At 40.7% G+C, this 21442-nt stretch overlaps 1 protein-coding gene across 2 annotated transcripts in view; it reads left to right on the forward strand.

Annotated features, from left to right (window-relative positions):
- Window positions 1–4519: 4519 nt before the first annotated feature.
- The window catches only part of LOC117271205 (atypical kinase COQ8A, mitochondrial), a 30961-nt gene continuing 14038 nt past the window's right edge, over window positions 4520–21442 (forward strand). The window contains exons 1-6 of one of the 2 annotated variants that reach the window (XM_033649338.2): window positions 4520–4923; window positions 10371–10470; window positions 12848–12930; window positions 13068–13327; window positions 13425–13602; window positions 16075–16141. In XM_033649338.2, the coding sequence (XP_033505229.1) occupies window positions 10377–10470; window positions 12848–12930; window positions 13068–13327; window positions 13425–13602; window positions 16075–16141 (682 nt within the window). In that variant the 5' untranslated portion in view covers window positions 4520–4923; window positions 10371–10376. The remainder of the gene's footprint in view (window positions 4924–10370; window positions 10471–12847; window positions 12931–13067; window positions 13328–13424; window positions 13603–16074; window positions 16142–21442) is intronic. The other variant, XM_033649337.2, reaches the window with a different exon arrangement.

The following is a 21442-nucleotide window of genomic DNA, read 5'->3' on the forward strand; positions in this document are numbered from 1 at the left end:
GGGTATTGGTGACATCTTCGTGCATTAATGGAATTATTAAAACTTTGCTGAATCTGATTCAATAGAAGAATCCCCAACATAACATTTGAATCCATGATAGCTAGGGTGCTTGTACTGTAGTGCACCACTCCGTGCTTCCAATCATAAGAGCGAGAATGTCAGTATACCCATAAAAACTCACTACAGCTAAACTCCCACTTTGAGTGGTGTCTCCTCTCTCCTCCGATGAGTAGAGCAGGGGAGACACCTCGTGCTGATGGTGGAAGAGCCATAGACTGCAATTACTCTGATCAGCATACATGGGAGTTAACTACAATATAATAATATATATTAAACAATATAGTAATGTCAAATTTACCTGTCAGTTTTTAGAAATATAGTCGATAAGAAGGTCTGAGAAGTTGCTAAATCTTGCAACAAGTTGCCATGTTGGCAACACTGGCCGACATGACATACCCCTACAAACCACTCCCACCACCAGTACAAGATGAACCCACCAACGTGACGGCTATTTAAACCTTGCTACAATGCGAAGTTGCAGTGAACAAATATGAGGCCAAATGTAGCAGTATTTGACTTGAGAATTTGTTATACATGAAGATGCGATTCATCTTATAGGTAGTGAGATATATTCCTTTCCGTAACCCTAACTACCTCTCTTATAACCCTAAAACTTAATTTTTTTTTTAGCAAACTAAATGCTAGCTTAGCATTTTCTTCAGGGCTGCCACTTCTGGACCAAGAGACGAATGAGGCTCATCGTGGTCTGTCATGTAGGTATAGCCGGTGGATCATGTATCTGGTGGGTAGGTCACATAGCTGTCATAGATGAATAAAGGGAACTGGACATGGCGTTTGAGGAAGTTGTTGCTCAGGGGCGCAAGTCCACCTGCTGTGTATAAAATTACCCAAATGATCGGCATCGCTTTCACCCTGTGCGGCCAATAGAGCAGGCGCACTGGAGACTTCTGCCAGTCAAGCCGGCTGCTTCCTGTTAGGGGCTCTGCCAACTTGAATGTGGGTAAAAGGATTCAATCGTGCAGCTCATCTCATCTTTCCAAATGTTATTGCACCGAAAATGAGGGTTTGATTTACAGCACAAAGGAAGTATGTAAACCATTGTGCAACCAAAACAGAAAGAGAATAGTGGTTTTGTGTTCTTCAATATTTGTCAGTAGCTATCCTGGATTATAAAAGAGTATCAGTGTAAGTTCTTTGCAGTTACTATTCTCAGCTGTGGAAACGGTGGACACTGGAACAACCGAAGTAACTTTTAAGTTAGCGGGTTGTCGGTAGTTGCCAAGTACTGAGGAAAATGAAAAGCAATCCGCTAACGGGGAAAAAGGATGCCTGTTTCCACTTTTATTTATAATTTTATGTAGTTATGGGTAGGCAGATTTCACTACCCTTGGACAGAGGCTAACTGTTTTCCTGTTTCCAGTCTTTATGCTAAGCTAAGCTAACCAGCTCTTGGCTGCAGCTTCATTTTGAACAGACAGGTATGAATGTGCTATCACCTTTCCCAAAATGTTAAACTATTCCTTTAAGACCAACCATCTTAGCTCTTGCTTATGCTCCCCAGTGTGCACTTAGGGTTGTTTGTTAGTAGGTATTATATTGTTCTGGTTTTGCCGGCTTGTGTATTTATTTGGATTGTTCCTTTAAAGAAGTGTGTATTTGGTGAAAATCCAGCCTCCATGTGTGACTGTGAATTCCTGGGATCTTATCATTGAGCTCTGAGCATCTGTCAAATGTCCAAGAAATATCAAACTATTAGTCAAGTGAGCAATCACTACGAAAACTATGTAGGAAAATGTCTTGAGCGACACGGCTCAGTGTTTAGTCCACAAGGACACAACATCTCGTCCTGACCTGAGAGCCCACACTGACCCCACACTGCTTCTTGTCCACATTAATTGCTTATTTGCATGGGGGTCATTTGCCATTCAAATCACTCCTGGCCACAACAGCAGCAGCATCCGGAGCTGGTGGGAAAGAAAGGACATGATTTAGGAGAGGTTGTGACTGAGGGAAACACAGCAGAGATGTGATTTATTTCATGGAGGGTGGCAGGGAAGGTGAACCCATAAGGGTCTTTTTTAACATGCAGCTCCTAATTTAGAAATTTAAAGTGATGTTAGCATTTTTTAAATACATGTTGTGACTAAAATATTCTACACACAATACTTTTTGCATTTGGTATGACCCCACATGACAATGTCTGGTGGTATCTTGGAGCCTCACAGTGTGGGATCATTATTTATTCCCTCTAGTGTGGATCCATTATGTGAAAATTTAACATTGTCCACGCTCCAGGCAGTTTGGCAAGAGCTGTGTGTGGATTTGTGGCGCACTCTGCTGTCACTTTAATGACACTGCAGAGAGACAGTCAGGAACAAAATTTTCTGGGTAAATGAATTTTGACTATTTATACATTTTATTACAGTTGTTATTATAATTGCATACATATTACTGCTTAATTTTAAAGCACAGTAATGATTTATCTCAATTTCATTGTCAAATTTTTATGTTATTATTTTATCTATAATTTTTTAACCCAGTTTCCCATGTATTGACTTATTTATTTATTTCACTGTACAGTGGCACACAGTGCATCCACTCAGCCCCTCTTTGGTTCCTGGTTCAAACCCAGGGTGTGGGAGCCCTCCTTTGTGGAGTTTGCATGTTCTCCTCGTGTCAGCATCGGTTTCCTCCAGGTGCTCCAGCTTCCTCCCGCAGTCCAAAGACATGCAGGTTAACTGGTGACTCTAAATTGTCCGTAGGTGTGAATGTGAGCGTGAATGGTTGTCTGTCTCTATGTGTCAGCCCTGTGATAGTCTGGTGACCTGTCCAGGGTGAACCCTGCCTCTCGCCCAGTGTCAGCTGGGATAGGCTCCAGCCTTCCCATGACCCCTAACAGGATAAGCAGTTATAGAACATGAATGAATGTGCATGTGCATCTGCATTTGTAAAACAGCCAATAGCAACACCCTCTCATTGAAATATAGGCTTTTCATGCTGCACTCTCTTAGCTCAGGTCTATGAGTTGACCCTGGGCTAACTTAGCCCCTTTTTCATACAAACATTTTTAATGCATGGTTAACATAAGTCCAGGGCAATACAATTCACATTGCACTTCTACTAGCCCTGGGTTAGATATCTGATATTTGATTTAGATACTATTTTTCACATTTTAAGATTCTCTTGTATACAAACTCCAGGCTAAACCTGCAGGCAGGACCAGCAAGCCCTAGGCTATAGTCAAAGTTAGGTTAGCACACTCGGAATATGTCAGGATTGATCAAGTGTGAAGGCTTTCTTAGCGCCAGGGTAGCAGCTCCCTCATCCTGGAGCGAACATCAGTCTCCCATCACAAGCTTTATTTCAGGGGTGTCAAATATACAGCCTGCCAAAGGGTCCAATCCGGCCCACTAGATGACTTTGCACACCGAATGTTGATGCACTTGTGAAGGCTGAGAGGTTTCAGGAGCAGTTTAAACAGTGAGTAGATACTTCCACCCTGACTAGAATACAGCTTTCTGAGATAATAATAAACACTTCCTGTGGTCAGATTTAAAGATATCAAACATTGTAAAACATATTGTCATCTTCAGTGCAAAAGAATCTGTATCAGACTTCTCTCTTAAAACAACATTAGTAAACCCCTGCTGCTGACCCACTGACAAAACTTCAGATTGTAAAAGGTCTGTAAGGCAGCGGACGACTTATCCTGCTTCTTCAATAGCTTCACCCTGGAGTACCAAGAGAGGGCGTGGCCGACTGGGAGCACACAGATTTCCACCATGCTGTTGCTGGCTCCTCTTTGGCTCGAATAAAAGTACATTATTTTGGGAACTTTTTTAAAACTTATCTTTATTTTTGCAGCTGCGAGAGACAAGTTCCCACAGTCATCACCCAAGGGTCTAATAATGTAAAAATAGACCTCTACACCCCTGCTTTATTTTATGAAGCCTGAAAGCTAAGCCAAGAGAAGATGCAGGTGTCTCATGTTAGTTTTCTCTCTTTACACTTAAATTACAATATGCTAAAAGTTTATTCTGGGATTCTGGGAACATAAACCTGCCTCTAACTGTCCAGCAATAACAAACAGGGCAGTGTTAGGCTGTTGCATTACTTCAACAGCAGATGGCAGCAGAGGCCAATGTCAAAGCAGAGGTACAGTTACTTTCAAGGTTGCCACGTGTGTTTTGTTTGTGTTTAAATCTCTGTTTTCACGTCTTTTTTTTGGCAGTGTGTCCAATATAAAACTGGATTTTCCTCTTAATAACATGGTGTCAGGCTCTGGGGGTGCAGCAGTTTGTTTTTCTTGTGCGATGAACCAATGAGAAGCCGAGTTTCAGTCCCCACCTCCTGTCAACAGGCAGCACGGACCAATAGGAGCTCAGGATAAGAAAGGAGGGAGGAGACAGAGCAGAGCCATGTAGAGATAAAGTTAAGTAGGGCATGTCTGCTTGGAGAGATAAAGTGTGCTGCCTGCTTGTGCTGGTTAAATGACGTCAGATTTGATTTGAAGTAGATTTAATGACCTCAGAGGGCAAACAGACAGGTATCAGACAGTATTTATGATACACGCACATCTGCATTGTCTGAACCTGCACTTGAGGCCCCGTGTGTGCAGGTCAGTTGTGTTTGGGTTGCGTCTTTGCAGGGCTCTGGCTGCTCAGTGTGAAGTAAATAAGGTTTGACCTCGTGGTGGAGAGAGAGAGACAGACTGGATTAGACTCTGCCAGCAGCAGAAACAGCAGCAGGAGGAAGAGGAGGAGGAGGGTACATGCAACACACAACCTACGACTCCTGCTGCTCTCAAACCACATACACGCGCTTTTACATGCATTTATACTGAACACAGAGCGACGCGACTACCGTTGACCTCGCTGCAGAGGCAAGAGACGACAGCAGCTGGTGAGTATCTGAAATGCAGCCATACATGAGCACGCATGTGCTTATTGAAGTATGTTTTTGCAGCTAGTATGATATGATCTCTTCCACCGTTACTTCGACCTGTCTTCCATGACTGCTCTGCCACTTCTGCAAACTTTACCGACCACATTTACTCGATTAAATGCCTGAAACATGTTCAACCCTGCTCTCCTTTGCAATCTCAGTATGCAATCTCAGTAGTTTAAAGCAGCTCTAATGTTTGCTATAATAACTCCCAGCTAAGAGCATGGCGTTTGTTTTTGCAGTCTCGTGCAACACACCCACGAGGAAGTCTATGATCACAGATTTGAAATGAGGCTCCATTGTTAGTTTGGAGAAAGTATGTGGCTCAGCTTTCATAAAGTGAAGTGAAACTGGAGGACATGAAGGTGTTTTAAAGAAGTTACAGAAGTCGAGTAGTTGTTTTTGAACCACTAAACTAACTCCATGTACAAGTGGAAACTGAATATTCAATTTAATATTTTGATTTACCTTCAGGTAGTCACTTAAAACATTGTTAACATGATCAAATATTAATAAAATGTTTACAAACAGTGTATGTTTACATAGTGTATACACATGCACAGTCTTCTAGGGTGTGTATAATCCATCCAGGGACTGCTATGAGGCAAAAAACAAACTGGCACATTTATAATGTTCTTTTTTTATGTAAATTAAACATATAGTAATTAAACACGTGTGCATGAGTTTAAACTGCACTGAAAAGTTTGATTTTTAACTATAAAATGTCAGTTTAACAGCTCACAAACAACCACGTTTATTGGCCCCCCTATCAAAAAGGTATGTCTGTTATTATTATGTGATGGTTACAAAAGTAATGTGAGATAAGATATTGTTATTGGATTATTGGATTGCTCTCAAATATTAATATTACCCTCATAAATCCAGTATTGATCAAGCAATTTACTTATAATAGCCACTATGTTGTGGCTGATACTGATGTGATAACTGTCAAAATAGTCATAAAATAATCAGCTATTAAGGCTTCACATCATCAGACACAGTTATCAAAATGAATTCTATTATTGGAACTATAAGGGCTGCACGGTATGAGGAGTATATGTGATATCTTAGGGCTGCTGTAACACTGCGGCAACAAAAAAGTTTACTTGGGTGTGTCGGTGAAATGGACAACCAAGAAAGGAGGACAGAGGAGACACCCGCACAGCAATGCAACTGGGGTGGACAGCCACAACAAGGTTCACCTGGCTTTTTGTGCATGGATATCCTAAATAAAATTACTTTTTTATTGCATTGATGTCAGCCGGTGAAACTTTTGTGGCTGTCCAGCCCAGTTGCATTGGTTTGGGTGTGTCTTGTCTGCCGACCTGTCTTGAATATATATGATATGTTATAACTTTGTTTAATATCGATAATGATATTACTTGATAAATAATAGTTTTACTTAGTCACTGAAGGCCACTGATGTATCCTGTATCCCTCACTTACATGTATAAGTACACATTTTAATCACAAGAATTTTTTACCTGGGTTTTTTATTCAAATAAGACACACTGTTGGTCATTTATTCAGGGAATGGTAATTCTAAGTGCAATATTGTAGGCAACTGGTAGAGTTTCTTGAAGACGTTTCACCTCTCATCCTGAGGTAGGATCCTCCAAGTTCATTTTCCCATGATACAGCATAAGACACACTCATTCTCCACTGAATTACAGTCTCGCAGGAAACATGGTTTTCCTCACGTTTACCCTGTTAGTGGCGGTAAAGCTGACGCTGTGATGGTTCACCGCTGCACAGTAATGGGAGAAATATTTCCCCACTTTTGGCTCAGAGGATCAGCGGTGAAGGGCACTGACGGGAGGCTGTCAGTAAGTCCATGAGGTGTTCTCAGATATAGACGCACGCTCAGGCTTCCTGGCTATTTTCATAGCAGTGAGTCAACAGCTTGCGGAGGGACAACAAGGAGCCCAGACAACAACTGAGGCTTAGGTGCATGTGTGTAATAGCCACACAATACGGTGTGTGTTTTATTTGAAGTGAGCTCTCACCCCTGGTCAAAACTGACCTTTAGTTTTCCTCTCCTCTCTGTGCTTTGATTTGATTCAGGTTTTGATATGTATAAAGTGTCCTTCTCTCTGTTTCTGATAGTTAATCTTGTTAGTATTAATGCAGAGGAAGAAAGCAGATTGTAAACACCCAGAGTGGTGACACACCCACGTTGACAAATGGGAAGTTGCTCAATCGATCACATTTAGCAATAAACAGTAACTTCTTCCCAATAGTATGCGATTTGCAAGTTTGACTGATGTAACAGTGTTTACAGTTCTGAATCCCGCAGAAATCAACACTGATTAAAGTATGTATTACATTTTAAGTATGTTGTTGTTGTAGCCGTGCCTGCAGCACAAGATTAAATATTTTCCATGAACATTGGCCTTTGCATACTGCGGCTCTGTGTGCAGCTTTGTGTCAGTACAAACTTCCTACTTACATTCCCGGCCCACTAGAAGATCATGCAGGATCATGCTGCAGTGCATGGTTGACTCAGCTTAGTGCTGTGAACATTGTTATGACAGTAAAGTACAAAGTACAGTCTGTTTACTATGGGTTATTATTATTATTATTATTGTATTTCAAACGTGCCGATGCCTGCTGTTAGTCTGTGTGTTTGCAAAGTAGTCGTTCCTCTTTAGGTCCAAAAATAATAATGTCTGATTAACTGGAGAAACAAATGGCTCATACAGTCATTAAAGGAATACTTAAGTTACCTCATTAAATTCATGAGGAAAGCTTTGTTTTTCATGCTTGCCTCCACAATGAACGAAGAATCCAAAAACTTCTTGAAGAATTGAAGTGAAAGGGGGGGCTGTGTTTAACAACTGTACAACCATGACAACGATATCAAAACACCCGTTTATGAACTCTGTCACAACTTGTGCAGTATAAACCAAGTCTTATTTAGTAGCCCCGGGCAAGTGCATGTGTTTGAACTCCACTCGTGTATTCCATTAAGGAGTTCAAGTGCATGTTCATGCCCAGGCATGCTGCTTGTGTGCAGAAGGGTTTTGAATGCAAAGTTTTCTGTGAAAATGCATGTGTTTGAGAAGTACTGAACATACTGCTGGATAATTGAGACTTGGATTCCACTGCATGAGTTGTGTGAGACTTTGTAAACAGATGTTTTGATTAGGGCTGCAACTAACGATTATTTTCATTGTTGACTAATCTGTCGATTATTTCTTCGATTAGTCGACTAATCATTTTATCGAAAAATGTTGAAAAATGTCGGTCCGTCTCTCCCAAACCTCAAAATTATGTCATCTAATGTCTTGTTTCGTACTCACGCCAAAGGGTTTTAGTTCACCGTCATGGGAGAGTGTGTAAAGCTGCCAATATTTCAACATAAGAAGCTGCAAAGCTGTAAAGCTGCAGTATTTTGGGGTACATTTATAATACTTTTCTATGAAAAATGACTCAAATCGATTAGTCGATTACTAAAATAGTCACCGATTATTTTAATAGTCGATTAGTCATTGATTAGTCGACTAATCGTTGCAGCCCTAGTTTTGATACAGTATTGCTTTTATTAAAGAAATTCATCAAGAATTTTCTCTGTTTTTGGATTCTTCGCTCACTGTGGAGGCATGCGTTTTCTTCACAAATTTAACTTAACACAGGGTGAAAAATTGATAGATACATGACTATTTTGTGGGTGAAGTATTCCTTTAATTAGTTAGATGCACTTGTCCAGTGTTTTAATGGGACTTTAGTCACCTAATGATCTTGTTAATAAATTTGGGTGTAGATGTTAAACAAGGGAGGTCTGAGAATTGAGCCATAAAATCAGGTTAAAGCAAAATCAGTGATTTCTTTCTAAATGTTACACATTTATTTTTGCTTTACCTGGACTTTAAGACCCTTGGAGGTTAATAAGTCAGGAATACAACAGTTCTTTATTGCTGCTTTCCTGCGTTGTTGTCAACATGAATGTTAAAATAACCAACACTAACTTCAGACAGCAGTTTGGCAACTTCATCAAAAATGTTTGCAAAATATTCAGATGGCCTGGGGATGTTTAAGAGTACTGTTCGACTTGAGAAATTGAGCGCAACATGTTCAAAAGAAGCACATTTAAATACAGTTAAATATCATTTGACGGCCTGCAGTTTCTCATTGTGCAAAGCTGAAGTGCTTCTTCTTTATTTGGTAATAATTGTAATCATCATAGGGAAAATTAATGTTAAAAGAAACACTTAGAATACACATGAATAGGACAGTAATAAACATAAGAAATGCAAATCATCGTCCAAATATACAAATCTATGCTTGTAATCGCATTTCTGTTTCTATTTCTTGGCTTTTGTATCATTAAGTATGCCCACCCCTGGTCTTCAGTCCACTGTCTAAAAAACACAGAGCAGCCCTGAAGCAGGAAGGCTGACCCACTTACTGACTCAGAGTGTGTATAGTGCCACACACACTCACATACTGCTCCGACGCTCTCTGCAACAGCTTTTTCCATTGGCCCAAATCCCAGCTGAGCTGTGTTGAAGCATGCCGTCACACCCTCAGAAAAGCACCTGTAACACTCTGACAAACACACTCGGGAATACCGCAGATTGCGACAGAGACAGGAATGCAGTGGGAGCTCTGTTGTTTGGATAGCAGTGAATTGTACTTTTACTTGTGTCCTGTATGGACCCTGACATATGTTCACAAGTGTTATCGCACCACAGTTTAAGCTTAATGTGTAAATGCGTCAACTGTTTTACTTATTAAAAGACATACCGGATTAATTCCTGGAAAGAAATGGTGGAATATTTGAGATGGGTCTTTTAATAGAGTTCAATCTCACAGGCCTATCAGTTGCAGAGAGAAACGGGAAGAGGTGACGGCAAACCTTGTACATGAACCAAACGTGCCCCCACATTCACTCATGCACAGAAATAGCTGGAACAGGCAACAGCTAGCGACTCCGCAGCTCCTCCCTCCTAGTTTCCAGTGACATTTTCATATCCAGTCCTGGAACCACGTGCACATATCTGCACAGCACACTTGCATACACAGCATGCTTCTTTCCTTTTCTTGTGTGAGTGTGTGTGTGTGTGTGTGTGTGTGTGGCGCTCACACAGAGATTGGAGGTCACAAGTATTTTTAGACAAAGTATTAAAGTTGATGTGACAGCTGTGTGTGTGTTTGTGAGTGTGTCTGTTTGGCAGCTGAATGTGTTTTGACGACAGGTTTTATTTACGTCTCCATCTGCCTTGTTGTCTATCGGCATGTCTTTGTCTCTCACCTTTACTGGCAAGTTGTTATTTCTGTCTCTATTGTTGATGGACAGTATGTACCTGTTCTTGTTACTGTGCTCTCTGTGTTTGGGAGGAGATGTACAGTAGCATAACTAACGGTTCTTATCCTCCTGTCCTCCTTTCTGTCTCTGTCTCTAGTCCATCATGGCAGGCGATATGATGTTACTGATGCGAGGCTTGGCCAAGTTGAGCCAGGCCGTTGCAGAGACTCAGGGCAGCACCCTGCGCAGTGGAGCAGGTAAGATCAACATACCTGTTTAGTTTCCGACACATTGTCAAACCATAGGCTATATATAAAGATGGACGATATGACAGCTTCCCAAAAGTGAAGCCGAAACATCTCAATCACTCCCTGGCAGCAGCCATATCAGGGATATTTTAGCTTCACCTATGTATGGTGGGGGTGAGTGGAGACATGTCGTCCATCTTAGACACGTCATCCATCTTTATACACAGTCTGCGTGTCAAAGAAAGAAAGAGTTTCAGCATTTGTCTTTGAACCACTCTTTACTGCCTTGTTAGCATCCATTATGTTCTGCATTAAAACCTTTAGCTAACTTGCTCATTAGCTAACATGATGACAGGCTAGCTTGTGATTAGCTTCACACATTGGTTGAAAAGTAACAAGCAGAATGATTTGATAATACATTCTTTTTACATTTTTTGTTAAACAAATAAAAGGTTTAATTAAAATAAGTTTAGTGTTTAGTTCTTGAGAAGGTTAGCTAACCTGCTAACTCCAATACAGTACACTAACCTTTGGCTAGCATTACCTTTATACATTAGTGGAACATTAATTTTAACGCAAATGCTAACAAGCAGAACGATTTGCTAATACATTTTTCTGTACTGTTGAGTATTAAATAATAGGCTTATTTAAAAAAAAAAAGTTTAATGTGTAGTTACGAGTTTCTAAAAAGGTTAGCTAACATGCTAACTCCAACACAATACACTAACCTGTGGCTAGCATTACCGAAAGACGTCGGTTGAAAAGTAGTGTTAGCAAAAATGCTAATAAGCAGAACGATTTGATAATACATTTTTGTTCTATATCTTTGAGTGTTTAACAAATAAAAGGTTTAATATTAAAAAGTTTAGTGTTTAGTTTTTGAAAAATTATCTAACCTGCTAACTCCAATACAGTACATTAACCTGTGGCTAGCATTACTGTTATACATTGGTTGAAAAGTAATGTTAGCAAAAATGCTAACAAGCAGAAAGATTTGATGGTACATTTTTTTATATTTTTTACTATATAATAAAAGGTTTCATTAAAAAAAGTTTAATGTTTAGTTTTTAAAAGGTTAGCTAACCTGCTAACTTCAAGACAGTACACTAACCTGTGGCTAGCATTACTGTTAGACTTTGGTTGAAAATTAATGTTAGGAAAATGCTAAAAAGCAGAAAGATTTGATAAAACATTTTTGTTCTATATTGTTGAGTGTTAAACAAATATAAGGTTTAATATTAAAAAGTTTAGTGTTTAGTTTTTGTAAAATTAGCTAATCTGCTAACTCCAATACAATACATTAACCTGTGGCTAGCATTACCGTTATACATTGGTTGAAAAGTAATGTTAGCAAAAATGCTAATGGGCAGAAAGATTTGATAATACATTTTTTTATATTTTTGACTATATAATAAAAAGTTTAATTAAAAAAAGTTTAATGTTTAGTTTCTGAAAAGGTTAGTTAACCTGCTAATGCCAGTACAATACACTAACCTGTGGCTAGCATTACCGTTATACATTGGTTGAAAAGTAATGTTAGCAAAAATGCTAATGGGCAGAAAGATTTGATAATACATTTTTTTATATTTTTGACTATATAATAAAAAGTTTAATTAAAAAAAGTTTAATGTTTAGTTTCTGAAAAGGTTAGTTAACCTGCTAATGCCAGTACAATACACTAACCTGTGGCTAGCATTACTGTTAGACTTTGGTTGGAAAGTAGTGTTTGCAAAAATGCTAACAGACAGAAAGAAATGATGCTACATTTTTATCCACTTAAAGGGTTTAAAAAGGTTATTGCTACAGTACATTAAAGGGTCAGTGTGTGACATTTAGGGAGATTTAGTGGCATCTAGAGAGGAGAATTTCAGATTGAAACCAGCTGAAACTTCTACTGGTTAGAATTTCTTCAGTGTTCATTATTTGGGAGGTTTTTACTGGTAGCCGAATTATCTGCAGTGCTGTTACGCAGTATCTGTATGCTGTTTCGCACGTCACAGACAGACTGTTCACCCCGTGCCTTCTGATGTGTGCTCATCTACCTTCTCTGATAACTCAATGTTTGCACAGCTTATTTCTGATCCAGACGTTCAGGAGGTTTTGACCATGAGCCAAATGATCTGCAAAGGTCTCCCTTTCTCCAAAACAAACAGACCCAGCGATTAAAACCGGTAAAAACACTGAATAAAGCTGGCGTAGCACCTGCTAATGTGTAACCACCTTTTTTCTCTTGACACTTTAAGATCCAGATGTTCAGGAGGTTTTTAGCATGAGCTGAATTATCTGCAGAGGTCTCCTCCTCTCCCAAACAAATGGACCCAGTGATGAAAATGCTAAGAAGTGGAAAGAATTGATAATAAAGTATTTTTTGTTATTTATAACCTAGGTGTCCAAGGAGTTGGTGCTGCAGTCCAAAGTGTCCAATCAGCTGCCGAGCAAGGCCTGTCTGCGGCCATAATGAAAATGCAGGTCTGTATGTCTGTGTTTTACTTCTGTGAAAATTGGCTGCGTAGCTTAGCATTGATAAAGAACTGTATGTCGCATTTAATATCAAAACAACACTATGAGTATGATTTACTTTTGTCTCCATGTATGTGTTTGTCCAGGAGCTGTCCGGCCAGCAGCAGACCTCTTCCTCCGAATTTGATTTTCCACAGGATGACAGCGCATTCACAGCTTCAGAGTTCAGGAAGGAAGATGTGGACTTTACAGCCAATCACACAGGAGGTAGTGATGATGCCGCAGCCCATCACAGCGCAGCAGCTGGAGAAAGCCATGCCAGTGGAAAACAGTCATTGTTTGAGGGATACAACGATCCCAGCAAACAGTTTAGTGGACAGACTAGATCTTTCCACCAAGATGCCAGGTATAAATAGTCTGTCACTCAATTGCAGTCTACCGTGTACATGTTTATACTGCTGTTAAGAGGATAAAAGTAATCACTTTTGTTTTGGGTGTGGCAGACATTTCTACAACCACAGATTGAACAGGCATTTGTGGGGACAGCTATACTGTCAGCATCAGGTCAGTCAGCTCAGGAGCTACCATCAGGACCCGTCATCAGTCGGAGGGCTGACGGCTGAAGACATCGAGAAGGCAAGGCAGGAAAAGAAGGCTCAGTTCAAGTCACACAAACAGATGGTAATTCCTCTTTCTCACTTTAAATTCCTAACACAAACACACATGGACATTAATGTAAACATTAGGCAGTCCTTCACCGCAGCTTGACCGTAAATTTGACCATTTTAAATGAGTAAAATCTCAGTTAATTGTAGAGCTGCATGCAGCGTATTGATTTTCTCAGCCCCTCCTTGCCCTGCTCTCTCTGTGTTTATCATGAGACTACTGCTGCAGGAGTGTGAGCTCTGTGCCTGGGACAGAGTCAAACACATACACCGACAGGGCTGAGTGTTACCATCACACAGCTAACATTACCCAGTGGTTATTAACGGGTTTAACGACAGAATCGAGCCATTTCGGTGTCAGTGTGAGAATGTTGGGACAGTTTAGCAGCTCAGTGTTGAATGTTTGCTGCTGCTGCTTTGTTAGCTCGTACTAACTGGGCAGAGAGAGCAAGAAAAGAGCAGCTCATGGAGACATACCTTCAGCGCTGCTTTGAATGCCCGCCCTTGAATTACACTCACCCACACACACGTGCACCATTAAAAATAGATTCTGTAGTTAACACTGAATGCTCACAGGAATAGGCTCAGAATCCGAGGCAGCGGGGCGACCTCTGGCTCACCTGGCAGAGTATGCACCTAATGTAGGCTGAGTTATTTGCAGTGGCCTGGGTTCAATGCCGACCTGTAGCCTCTTGTTGTGTGTCGTCCCCCCCTCTCTCCAACCTTTCTGGACTATCTATCCTATTAACAAAGGCAGAAAAGCCCAAAAATTGATTGACACAAAACAAATCAGAGACAGCATTGCAACTGTTATTGCAGTTTTCATTTGGTTCCTGAATTCCTCTGCGAAAAACCCTATAAATATTGTTGGTGAAGATTCTCAGTCATATAGGTCATGGTGAGCTTAAGTGCTCTATTGTAAGTCCAGTTGTTTATAATATATATTTTTAAATAAATTTTTTAATGGCTGAATCAAAATAATTTAAATTCACAGGGTTCCCACGAGACCTAGAAATCCTTGAAAGTTTGCAAATTTTAGGGAGAAAAAAGTTTTGAAAATACCAGTAGACATAAATAGACTTGGGTCATTGAAAGTGCTTGAATTTGTTTATTTTGTGAAAGAATGGAAATGATCGGTCTCTAACCCTCAGTTTACACATTATATTGTCTTGCCGTGCTGTGTTTGAGAAGGCATGGGATGGCATATTTTTGCCTTCACTGTATCACACATTCACACATTCAAGCTTCTCTCTCTTTTTCTGTCAGCTTCTGTAAAGCCTGCTACTTCTATTATTTATTTATTTATTTATTTATTTATTTATTTATTTATTTGTTTATTTAACAGGGACATTGCACAGCTCTCAGCCATACCAGAGTTAGCTACTAGCTAATTTTCATCTGTAGTCCCTGAGCAGGAACAGATCTAACACTATAGTATAAAACAAACAAGCACACATGAATACAAACAAATATAAAAACGTTGTCACAGAACAACATCTTCAGACAACAACAATAACAAAAATTTCACACTATTAAGACACAATGACAATAACAACAAGATTACGAACCACCTCATTATAAATCCTCTTTGTTGTAACAGTAATTAACTTTGATCCTTGTCTCAAACTATGCTGTGTTGGGTCCTTGATTTTTGGGGAATTTGGCCTGGGAAGTCCATGAAAAGTCCTTGAATTTCATGTTTACGAAGGTGTGGGAACCCTGAATTACATTGCTTCAATTTAGTCCATGCGAGGTGGAAAGAAGTTATCGCTTTTATTGTGGTAGTCTGTGAGTAAGGTGACATCATATCTGTTTTAAGAAAAACAAGCGAGAAAATCAGAAAGTCCAAAGACAAGGACCTTAAATCTGCAGCAACTCGAATTCAGCAAGTACAAACCCCAGTGCTGGGCTTCTGATCCTGGCCTGCCCTTCCTTACAGATCAGCAAACTTTCTGTTGCTGCTGTTACACAACCCACTGTGACACCTGGTGCTGGGATTTGCTTTAGCTGAATTTGAGTTGCTACAGCTGACTGCTAACAGGAGCTGCTGCCTCCTAGTAGCAGGGAGCGAAGGGGAGGAACCACAGAGTGCGTGGGCTAATCCATGTCTCATTTTTGGTCTGATAAACTGAGAGTGAAAGCAGGTCGAGGAGGGGCTGAGCTAATCAATGAACTACACATAGCTCTACAATGAAATAATATGTTATAGATTTTATGTGGTTAAAAAAAAAAAAAGTAAAATCTTTATGTGGTGGTCAGTGTTGATATTGGGGCAGCCGCCACAAATAAATCAATGTATGGGAAACACTGCATGGACAGCTAAATTCAAAAAGTATGTATTTTATTTGTTCTATTGTACATGTGCATTTTATTGTCCACTTATTTGTTGCGGTATGATAGAATTGTCTCAGCCTCAGTAAACATGTACCTTTCAATACAAACTGACATTTTGATAACAAGTTTTCTTTACTGGTCTGTCTGTCTTTAGTTGAGTGAGAGAGCCAGAGAGAGGAAAGTGCCGGTGACTCGGCTCGGCAGACTGGCCAACTTTGGAGGTACAGTAATACAGCTCTTTGTTACGCTGTATCAGTGTTGGCTGATTCATTGGCTGTTTGTTTGACTGTGTCTGTAGGTATGTGTGTGTGCGTGCAAATCTGCAAGTTCCAACTGTCTGACTTTATCTGCAGATATATAGTTTAGTCTGTGCAGTTTCTCAATAGAAGTTGGTAAAACAATCATTCTAGTATACTGAGCAGAAGAGACCTCATGGGGCCGACTCTGAAATCAATACACAACGCAAGAGAAAATCAAACATCATGTAGTTTCCCTCAGGTTAGTTAGCTGCAAGATGTTCTCACAGTTTGAAAAAATAGGTCATGCTTGTCACGTGACATTAAATTGTTGGTGAAGTTCTGGAAACCTAACCGTGTAATCTAGTCAAACTATACCCTACCACCCCCTCAGTAAGCTGGGGTCACAGGGTTTAGGGCAGTGGGTGTTGTGTCAGCAGCACATGCCTGTCTCAAAGTCTATATTGATACTAATGTCAAGAGAGCACCACTGAATGTATACGCAGTAGGCACAGACATATTTACATGCCAATAATCACAAAACAGCACAGCGTTAGAAGGAAAAAGAAACACAACATAGAGGAATGTAACCACAATGTGTGTTTTGTCAAGTGCCCAAGCCCTGGACCTGTTCTTAAACAAGCACCTCTTGAAATTAGGCCAACCATATCATGCCCTTATTATTGGACATGTGTTGCTTTCAAAATAAAAACACTTCCTGATAATCATCTACAGACTGAGAGAGCGCAGCAGCAGTTGTAACGAAGTCTGTGTGAGTGTGCGCTGCAGATTGTGTGTTGGTTAATCTTCTGTTTGACCATGTTGCCCATTCTCTAAGCCTATTAGCCGGGACATACTGAAACACAAAAATGACTGCAGCCAGCTCGGTATATCCAAAAACGAGTGAGAGAAAAACGAGAACAACAAAATCCAAAATTGTAGCAGTTGTAAGCAAAGTGAAAGGCTGGTCTCACTGTACATGGCGTGCATTTTGTGCTTATTTTTGGTTTAAGTTATACGCCAGCCACTGCTGATAAATATTGAATCTAATATTGACATGTTGGCAGGTGCAGAGATGTGAGTGTTAAAGTCATATCTAAACAGGATGTGCTCTCAGCGATAAGCTTATTCAAAGGCTAAAACACACATATGCACACAGGCACACTGAAAATCTCCCAACTAGCTCGAGACATGGTTTAACATGACACGTCAGAGCTTGCAAGTCAGCAGCTCGTAGCTTCATTTCAGATGGATGATGGATAAGTTAACAGGTGGTGTAAAGATGTGCAGAGAAGCTAAAAGCTCAGAGTGAGGGTAAACATGAACTGTGTACAAGAGTGAACCTCGAGCAGAGACTCAGATGGGTCAGACAGGACTGCCAACACAAATAATACACCAGCAGAGTTCAGCCGCAGCTCATACCAAACAAATGGGAGTTACATAAGCCACATACAATGAGACCCTGTTTACGCCTGGTACGAATGTATAAAAGGAGGCCCCCACATGCTTGAGCTTTACACTGCTGACTTGTATAATCAGAACAGACATGCCCTGTGATTTTCAGCCTTCTATGATTATATTTACCCGTTACAGCAGGCACATCCTGACAGCTGAGAATATTACTGTCAGGTATTGTCCCCCCTCTATTAGATATGAAAGGAGGCTGAAAATCACAGGATATGTCTGTTCTGATGATACAAGTCAGCAGTCCTGAAATGTGTGTTTCTCTTCTATAATACACATTCTATGTCTCGGAGGCGACGTCTTTCCACATACGGGCTTCCTTCGCCTTTCAAATGGGGCAGAGCTCCATGGGAAACAGGAGGAGAGACACAGCTCGAGGGGTAACCGGGATCTGACACAACACTGGAGGGAGAAGCAGGTCCGTGGAGCTGTGCGCCGGACAAAAAAACAAGCGCGTCGCACCGAATGCACGCCGCTACGGCATCGCTTTGGGTTGTGAGCAAGCATGACGAGCATCTACATTGAAAGTAATGGGTTTGTGCGCGCAAAAGACGCTACATCTCAACACCCCCCATGCACAACCACATGCTTTAACCAAGGCGGCGGCCAAAATCACCCAGGCGACCCGCCTTTGTCTTAGATATGCAGGGAAAACCCTGGAATGCACCCAAAACACATTTTGAGGTGGTCTGGGCCGCATATGGCCATATTCTGTTAGCAGTGCATACGCGCATGTGTCCTAGGCTACATTAAAGGGCCGCCTACTGAGCTGACATACTCTGTGTCAGTACGTACTCATTTAGGTATGAACAGCATCATTTTAAAGTGTGAAAAAACAAAAAGAAGCCACAAAAATTAAAGAGCATGATCCCACCTATATCGATTTGATTTTGCCTGTGTGCTAATTTCTTTGCAAACTTCTTCCTCCTCTTCTTCTTGGCTGGATCCAAACATCCACCCTTGTGGACTGAGCCCTGGCTGACTTCAGTTGTTTGTAGTGTGACGTATCACATCATCACGTAAGGTCTGCGAGGGCAGAATCCCATATATAGCCTTTTTTTGTGACTGAACAAAAATGTATTAATACATCTCTGTGTAACTGTTTTACCCATTCATAAGATATTTTATTTGGCAGTTGAAAACAATGTCATGTGAGTATGGCAATGAATTATTGTGGGTTATAAAATCAGTGAAGTCTGATAAGTCTGCACCCCAAGTGGACTCTCTGGAAGTCTGCAGAAAGTCCACTTGAGGCCCCGTAAGGACTTGATGAATTGTGGATTTGGACAGCCCTCAGCACTCCCAGACTTGCTGGGAACATGCCCGCAAAATCCGCCAGCCTGCAAGTGGGGTGAAGTCTGGACATTTGGATTCAGCCCTTCTTTCTTCCCTTTCTTCTTGTTCTTGTTCTTCGTCTTTCTGTTCTTCATGGGAAATGCAATTCTTCTTCCTCTTCCTTTAATTTCCAGCAGACTAGGCATGGGAAGTGCACAGGAGGTTGTTGTCATCTTGTTCTTGTTCGTTGTCTTCTTCTCCTTTTTCTTCTTTTTCTTCTTCCTCTTAATTTTCAGTAGACTATTCACAGGAAGCCTTCTGCTTTTTCTTCTTTCGCACACTAGGCACAGGAAGTGCATTCCTGCCTCCCACCTGTTAAAAACAGCAACACATCTGGTCTTTGCAAAGGAAAATGATGCATGTGTTTATTTGCATGTAGAGCAGGGACATAAGATCTAATCACAAGTGGTCACTTAGGACATGTGTAGAGATGTGTTCTAATAGCAGGTGTGAACTGATGTACTTACAGCTTTCCACTTGTGATCCGATCACCCAGGACGCATGTCAGGACCAGGTGTAAACAAGGCCTGAGACGCAGAGGGCAGAGCAGAGTTGATTCAGCATGTTGACAGTGGTAACATTTAGAAGGTGTCAGATACGGAGGGGAGGGGCGGAGGAACGTGGCCTCTGTCTGTCCTTCACCTTCCTGCAGCAGTTGTTGACAAAGTTACACATGTTTTATCTCGGCTGATCTTGTGTTATTCACAGCCTTGTGTGGAGATAATGAATGCAGGTCTAGGTGAGAGAAAAAGCAGAAAAGTACTATAAATATGTCGACATGTTTCCTGGCAACAGCAATTTTAGCAACCTTGCTTTGATGTCTCGCTGTTGGCACGCATAGAAATACTTTCTGTGAGGAACAAGGACTGTTTATTTGAGCTTTTCTTGTCTTTGTTCTCCTGAAATCAAATGAAAGAGCAGGAAATCATGTTTCAGAGCTTGCAAGTGGTGTACAGAGGTCAGTCTGTACACACACAGAAAGAATCAGATAATACTGTATGAGGTTACACAAGGTAACACACACTCTTATGTAGTAAAAAACTCAACACGTTTTCTCACAAAGTGTGACGCACATCCTCATTCCCACTGGTCAGAACCGTCTCCAACAATAGAGGTGCTGACACATAGTTGACCCATGAAGAAACGCTCAGCCAGCTTGGACACAAGACACTGGAGCACGCTGTGTCCTGATTTGTCCATCTACCGTTGGATCTCAGATTTGTCGCTTCAGAGACCGCTGACTAACTGATTATGTAATGCTGAGTTATGTAAGCGAGAGACCAGGTTGGGGAGAACTCGTGCACAAACAGCCCCGAACGCACTCGCTCTTTATTCTTGTCATTATCTGCCAAACTTGCCATCTAACCTTTACAGAGGATTAAGTATTTTTAAGAGCTTAATTGTTGATAAGATTAAATGATGGATGTTATTTCCATGTGCTCCGTTGAATTAGCAGTGCAGCTGTTAGAGTTCTGTCATTGCACACTGCCGAGGTAATGAATGTGTTTATCTGCTTATGTTTTATTTGGCTCGGTGTCATGTTATTTTTAATTGGAAAAGCATTCATTCCCACTGAGACACCTGACTGTTTATACACGGGTAAACTCACCAAAGGATGTTTTTACAGAGTCACTGTATGACTGTGCTTTTATGTCTTGTTTTACAACCTTTTTATGCTCTCTGACATATGAGATTGTTATTGTTTGTCTGGAGTCGGAGGTAAAAAAGTGTAGTCTACATATTGTTTTAGGTCAGTAGAATCATTTCATTGCTCCAGGGCTCTATTTCCACTGTTTTAAAACAGAGCTTCTAACAAACGGAGAGATTGTTTACACACTAAATACATGATTTTAGCACTATTTGAACTTACACAAAGTTCGCATTGATCATTGAAAGTGCTGCTACTTTTACACCTGATTTCATCACTGCAGCTCAAAATAACACGAGACACCTATGTGATGAGAACTAGGATAAATTTATCAGTAAAACTAATAATCCACACACAGTTAATCAGCTCCCGTTATTCTAAAGCCTACACTACGGTCAGATAGACCTCATCAGTCTTTCTCTAGGCTACCTTTCCAGCCATGACTTCAGCAGCAGAAACATTCTGGTGTTACTTTAAAGTGTTTTATATGACATATTCAGAGTAGTTTCATCATCATCCATCTAAACAGCAAGAAATAACTCTTTATTGATGTCACATAGCATTATAACTCACTGATACCTGCACGTAATTAAGTCTTGGCTGATGGTAAACTTTTACATAGCATCTACATTTCTACATTTCCATATTTTCTGTTATAAGTCACAGTCAGTTGCAGACACTGTCAGTACCCATGGAGAGAGACTCTCACTGCAGCCTGTTCTAGTTTGTTCTGGTAATGTTGGCGCACAGCCTCGTTCTGTGGATGATAAATGAGGTGCAGACTGATAAAGGAAGAAATACAGTGAGTGCTGGATGGAGCAGCGAGTGACAACAACCCC

The sequence above is a fragment of the Epinephelus lanceolatus genome, chromosome 13 (genome assembly GCF_041903045.1).
Source record: "Epinephelus lanceolatus isolate andai-2023 chromosome 13, ASM4190304v1, whole genome shotgun sequence".
In the NCBI taxonomy this organism is placed as follows: domain Eukaryota; kingdom Metazoa; phylum Chordata; class Actinopteri; order Perciformes; family Serranidae; genus Epinephelus; species Epinephelus lanceolatus.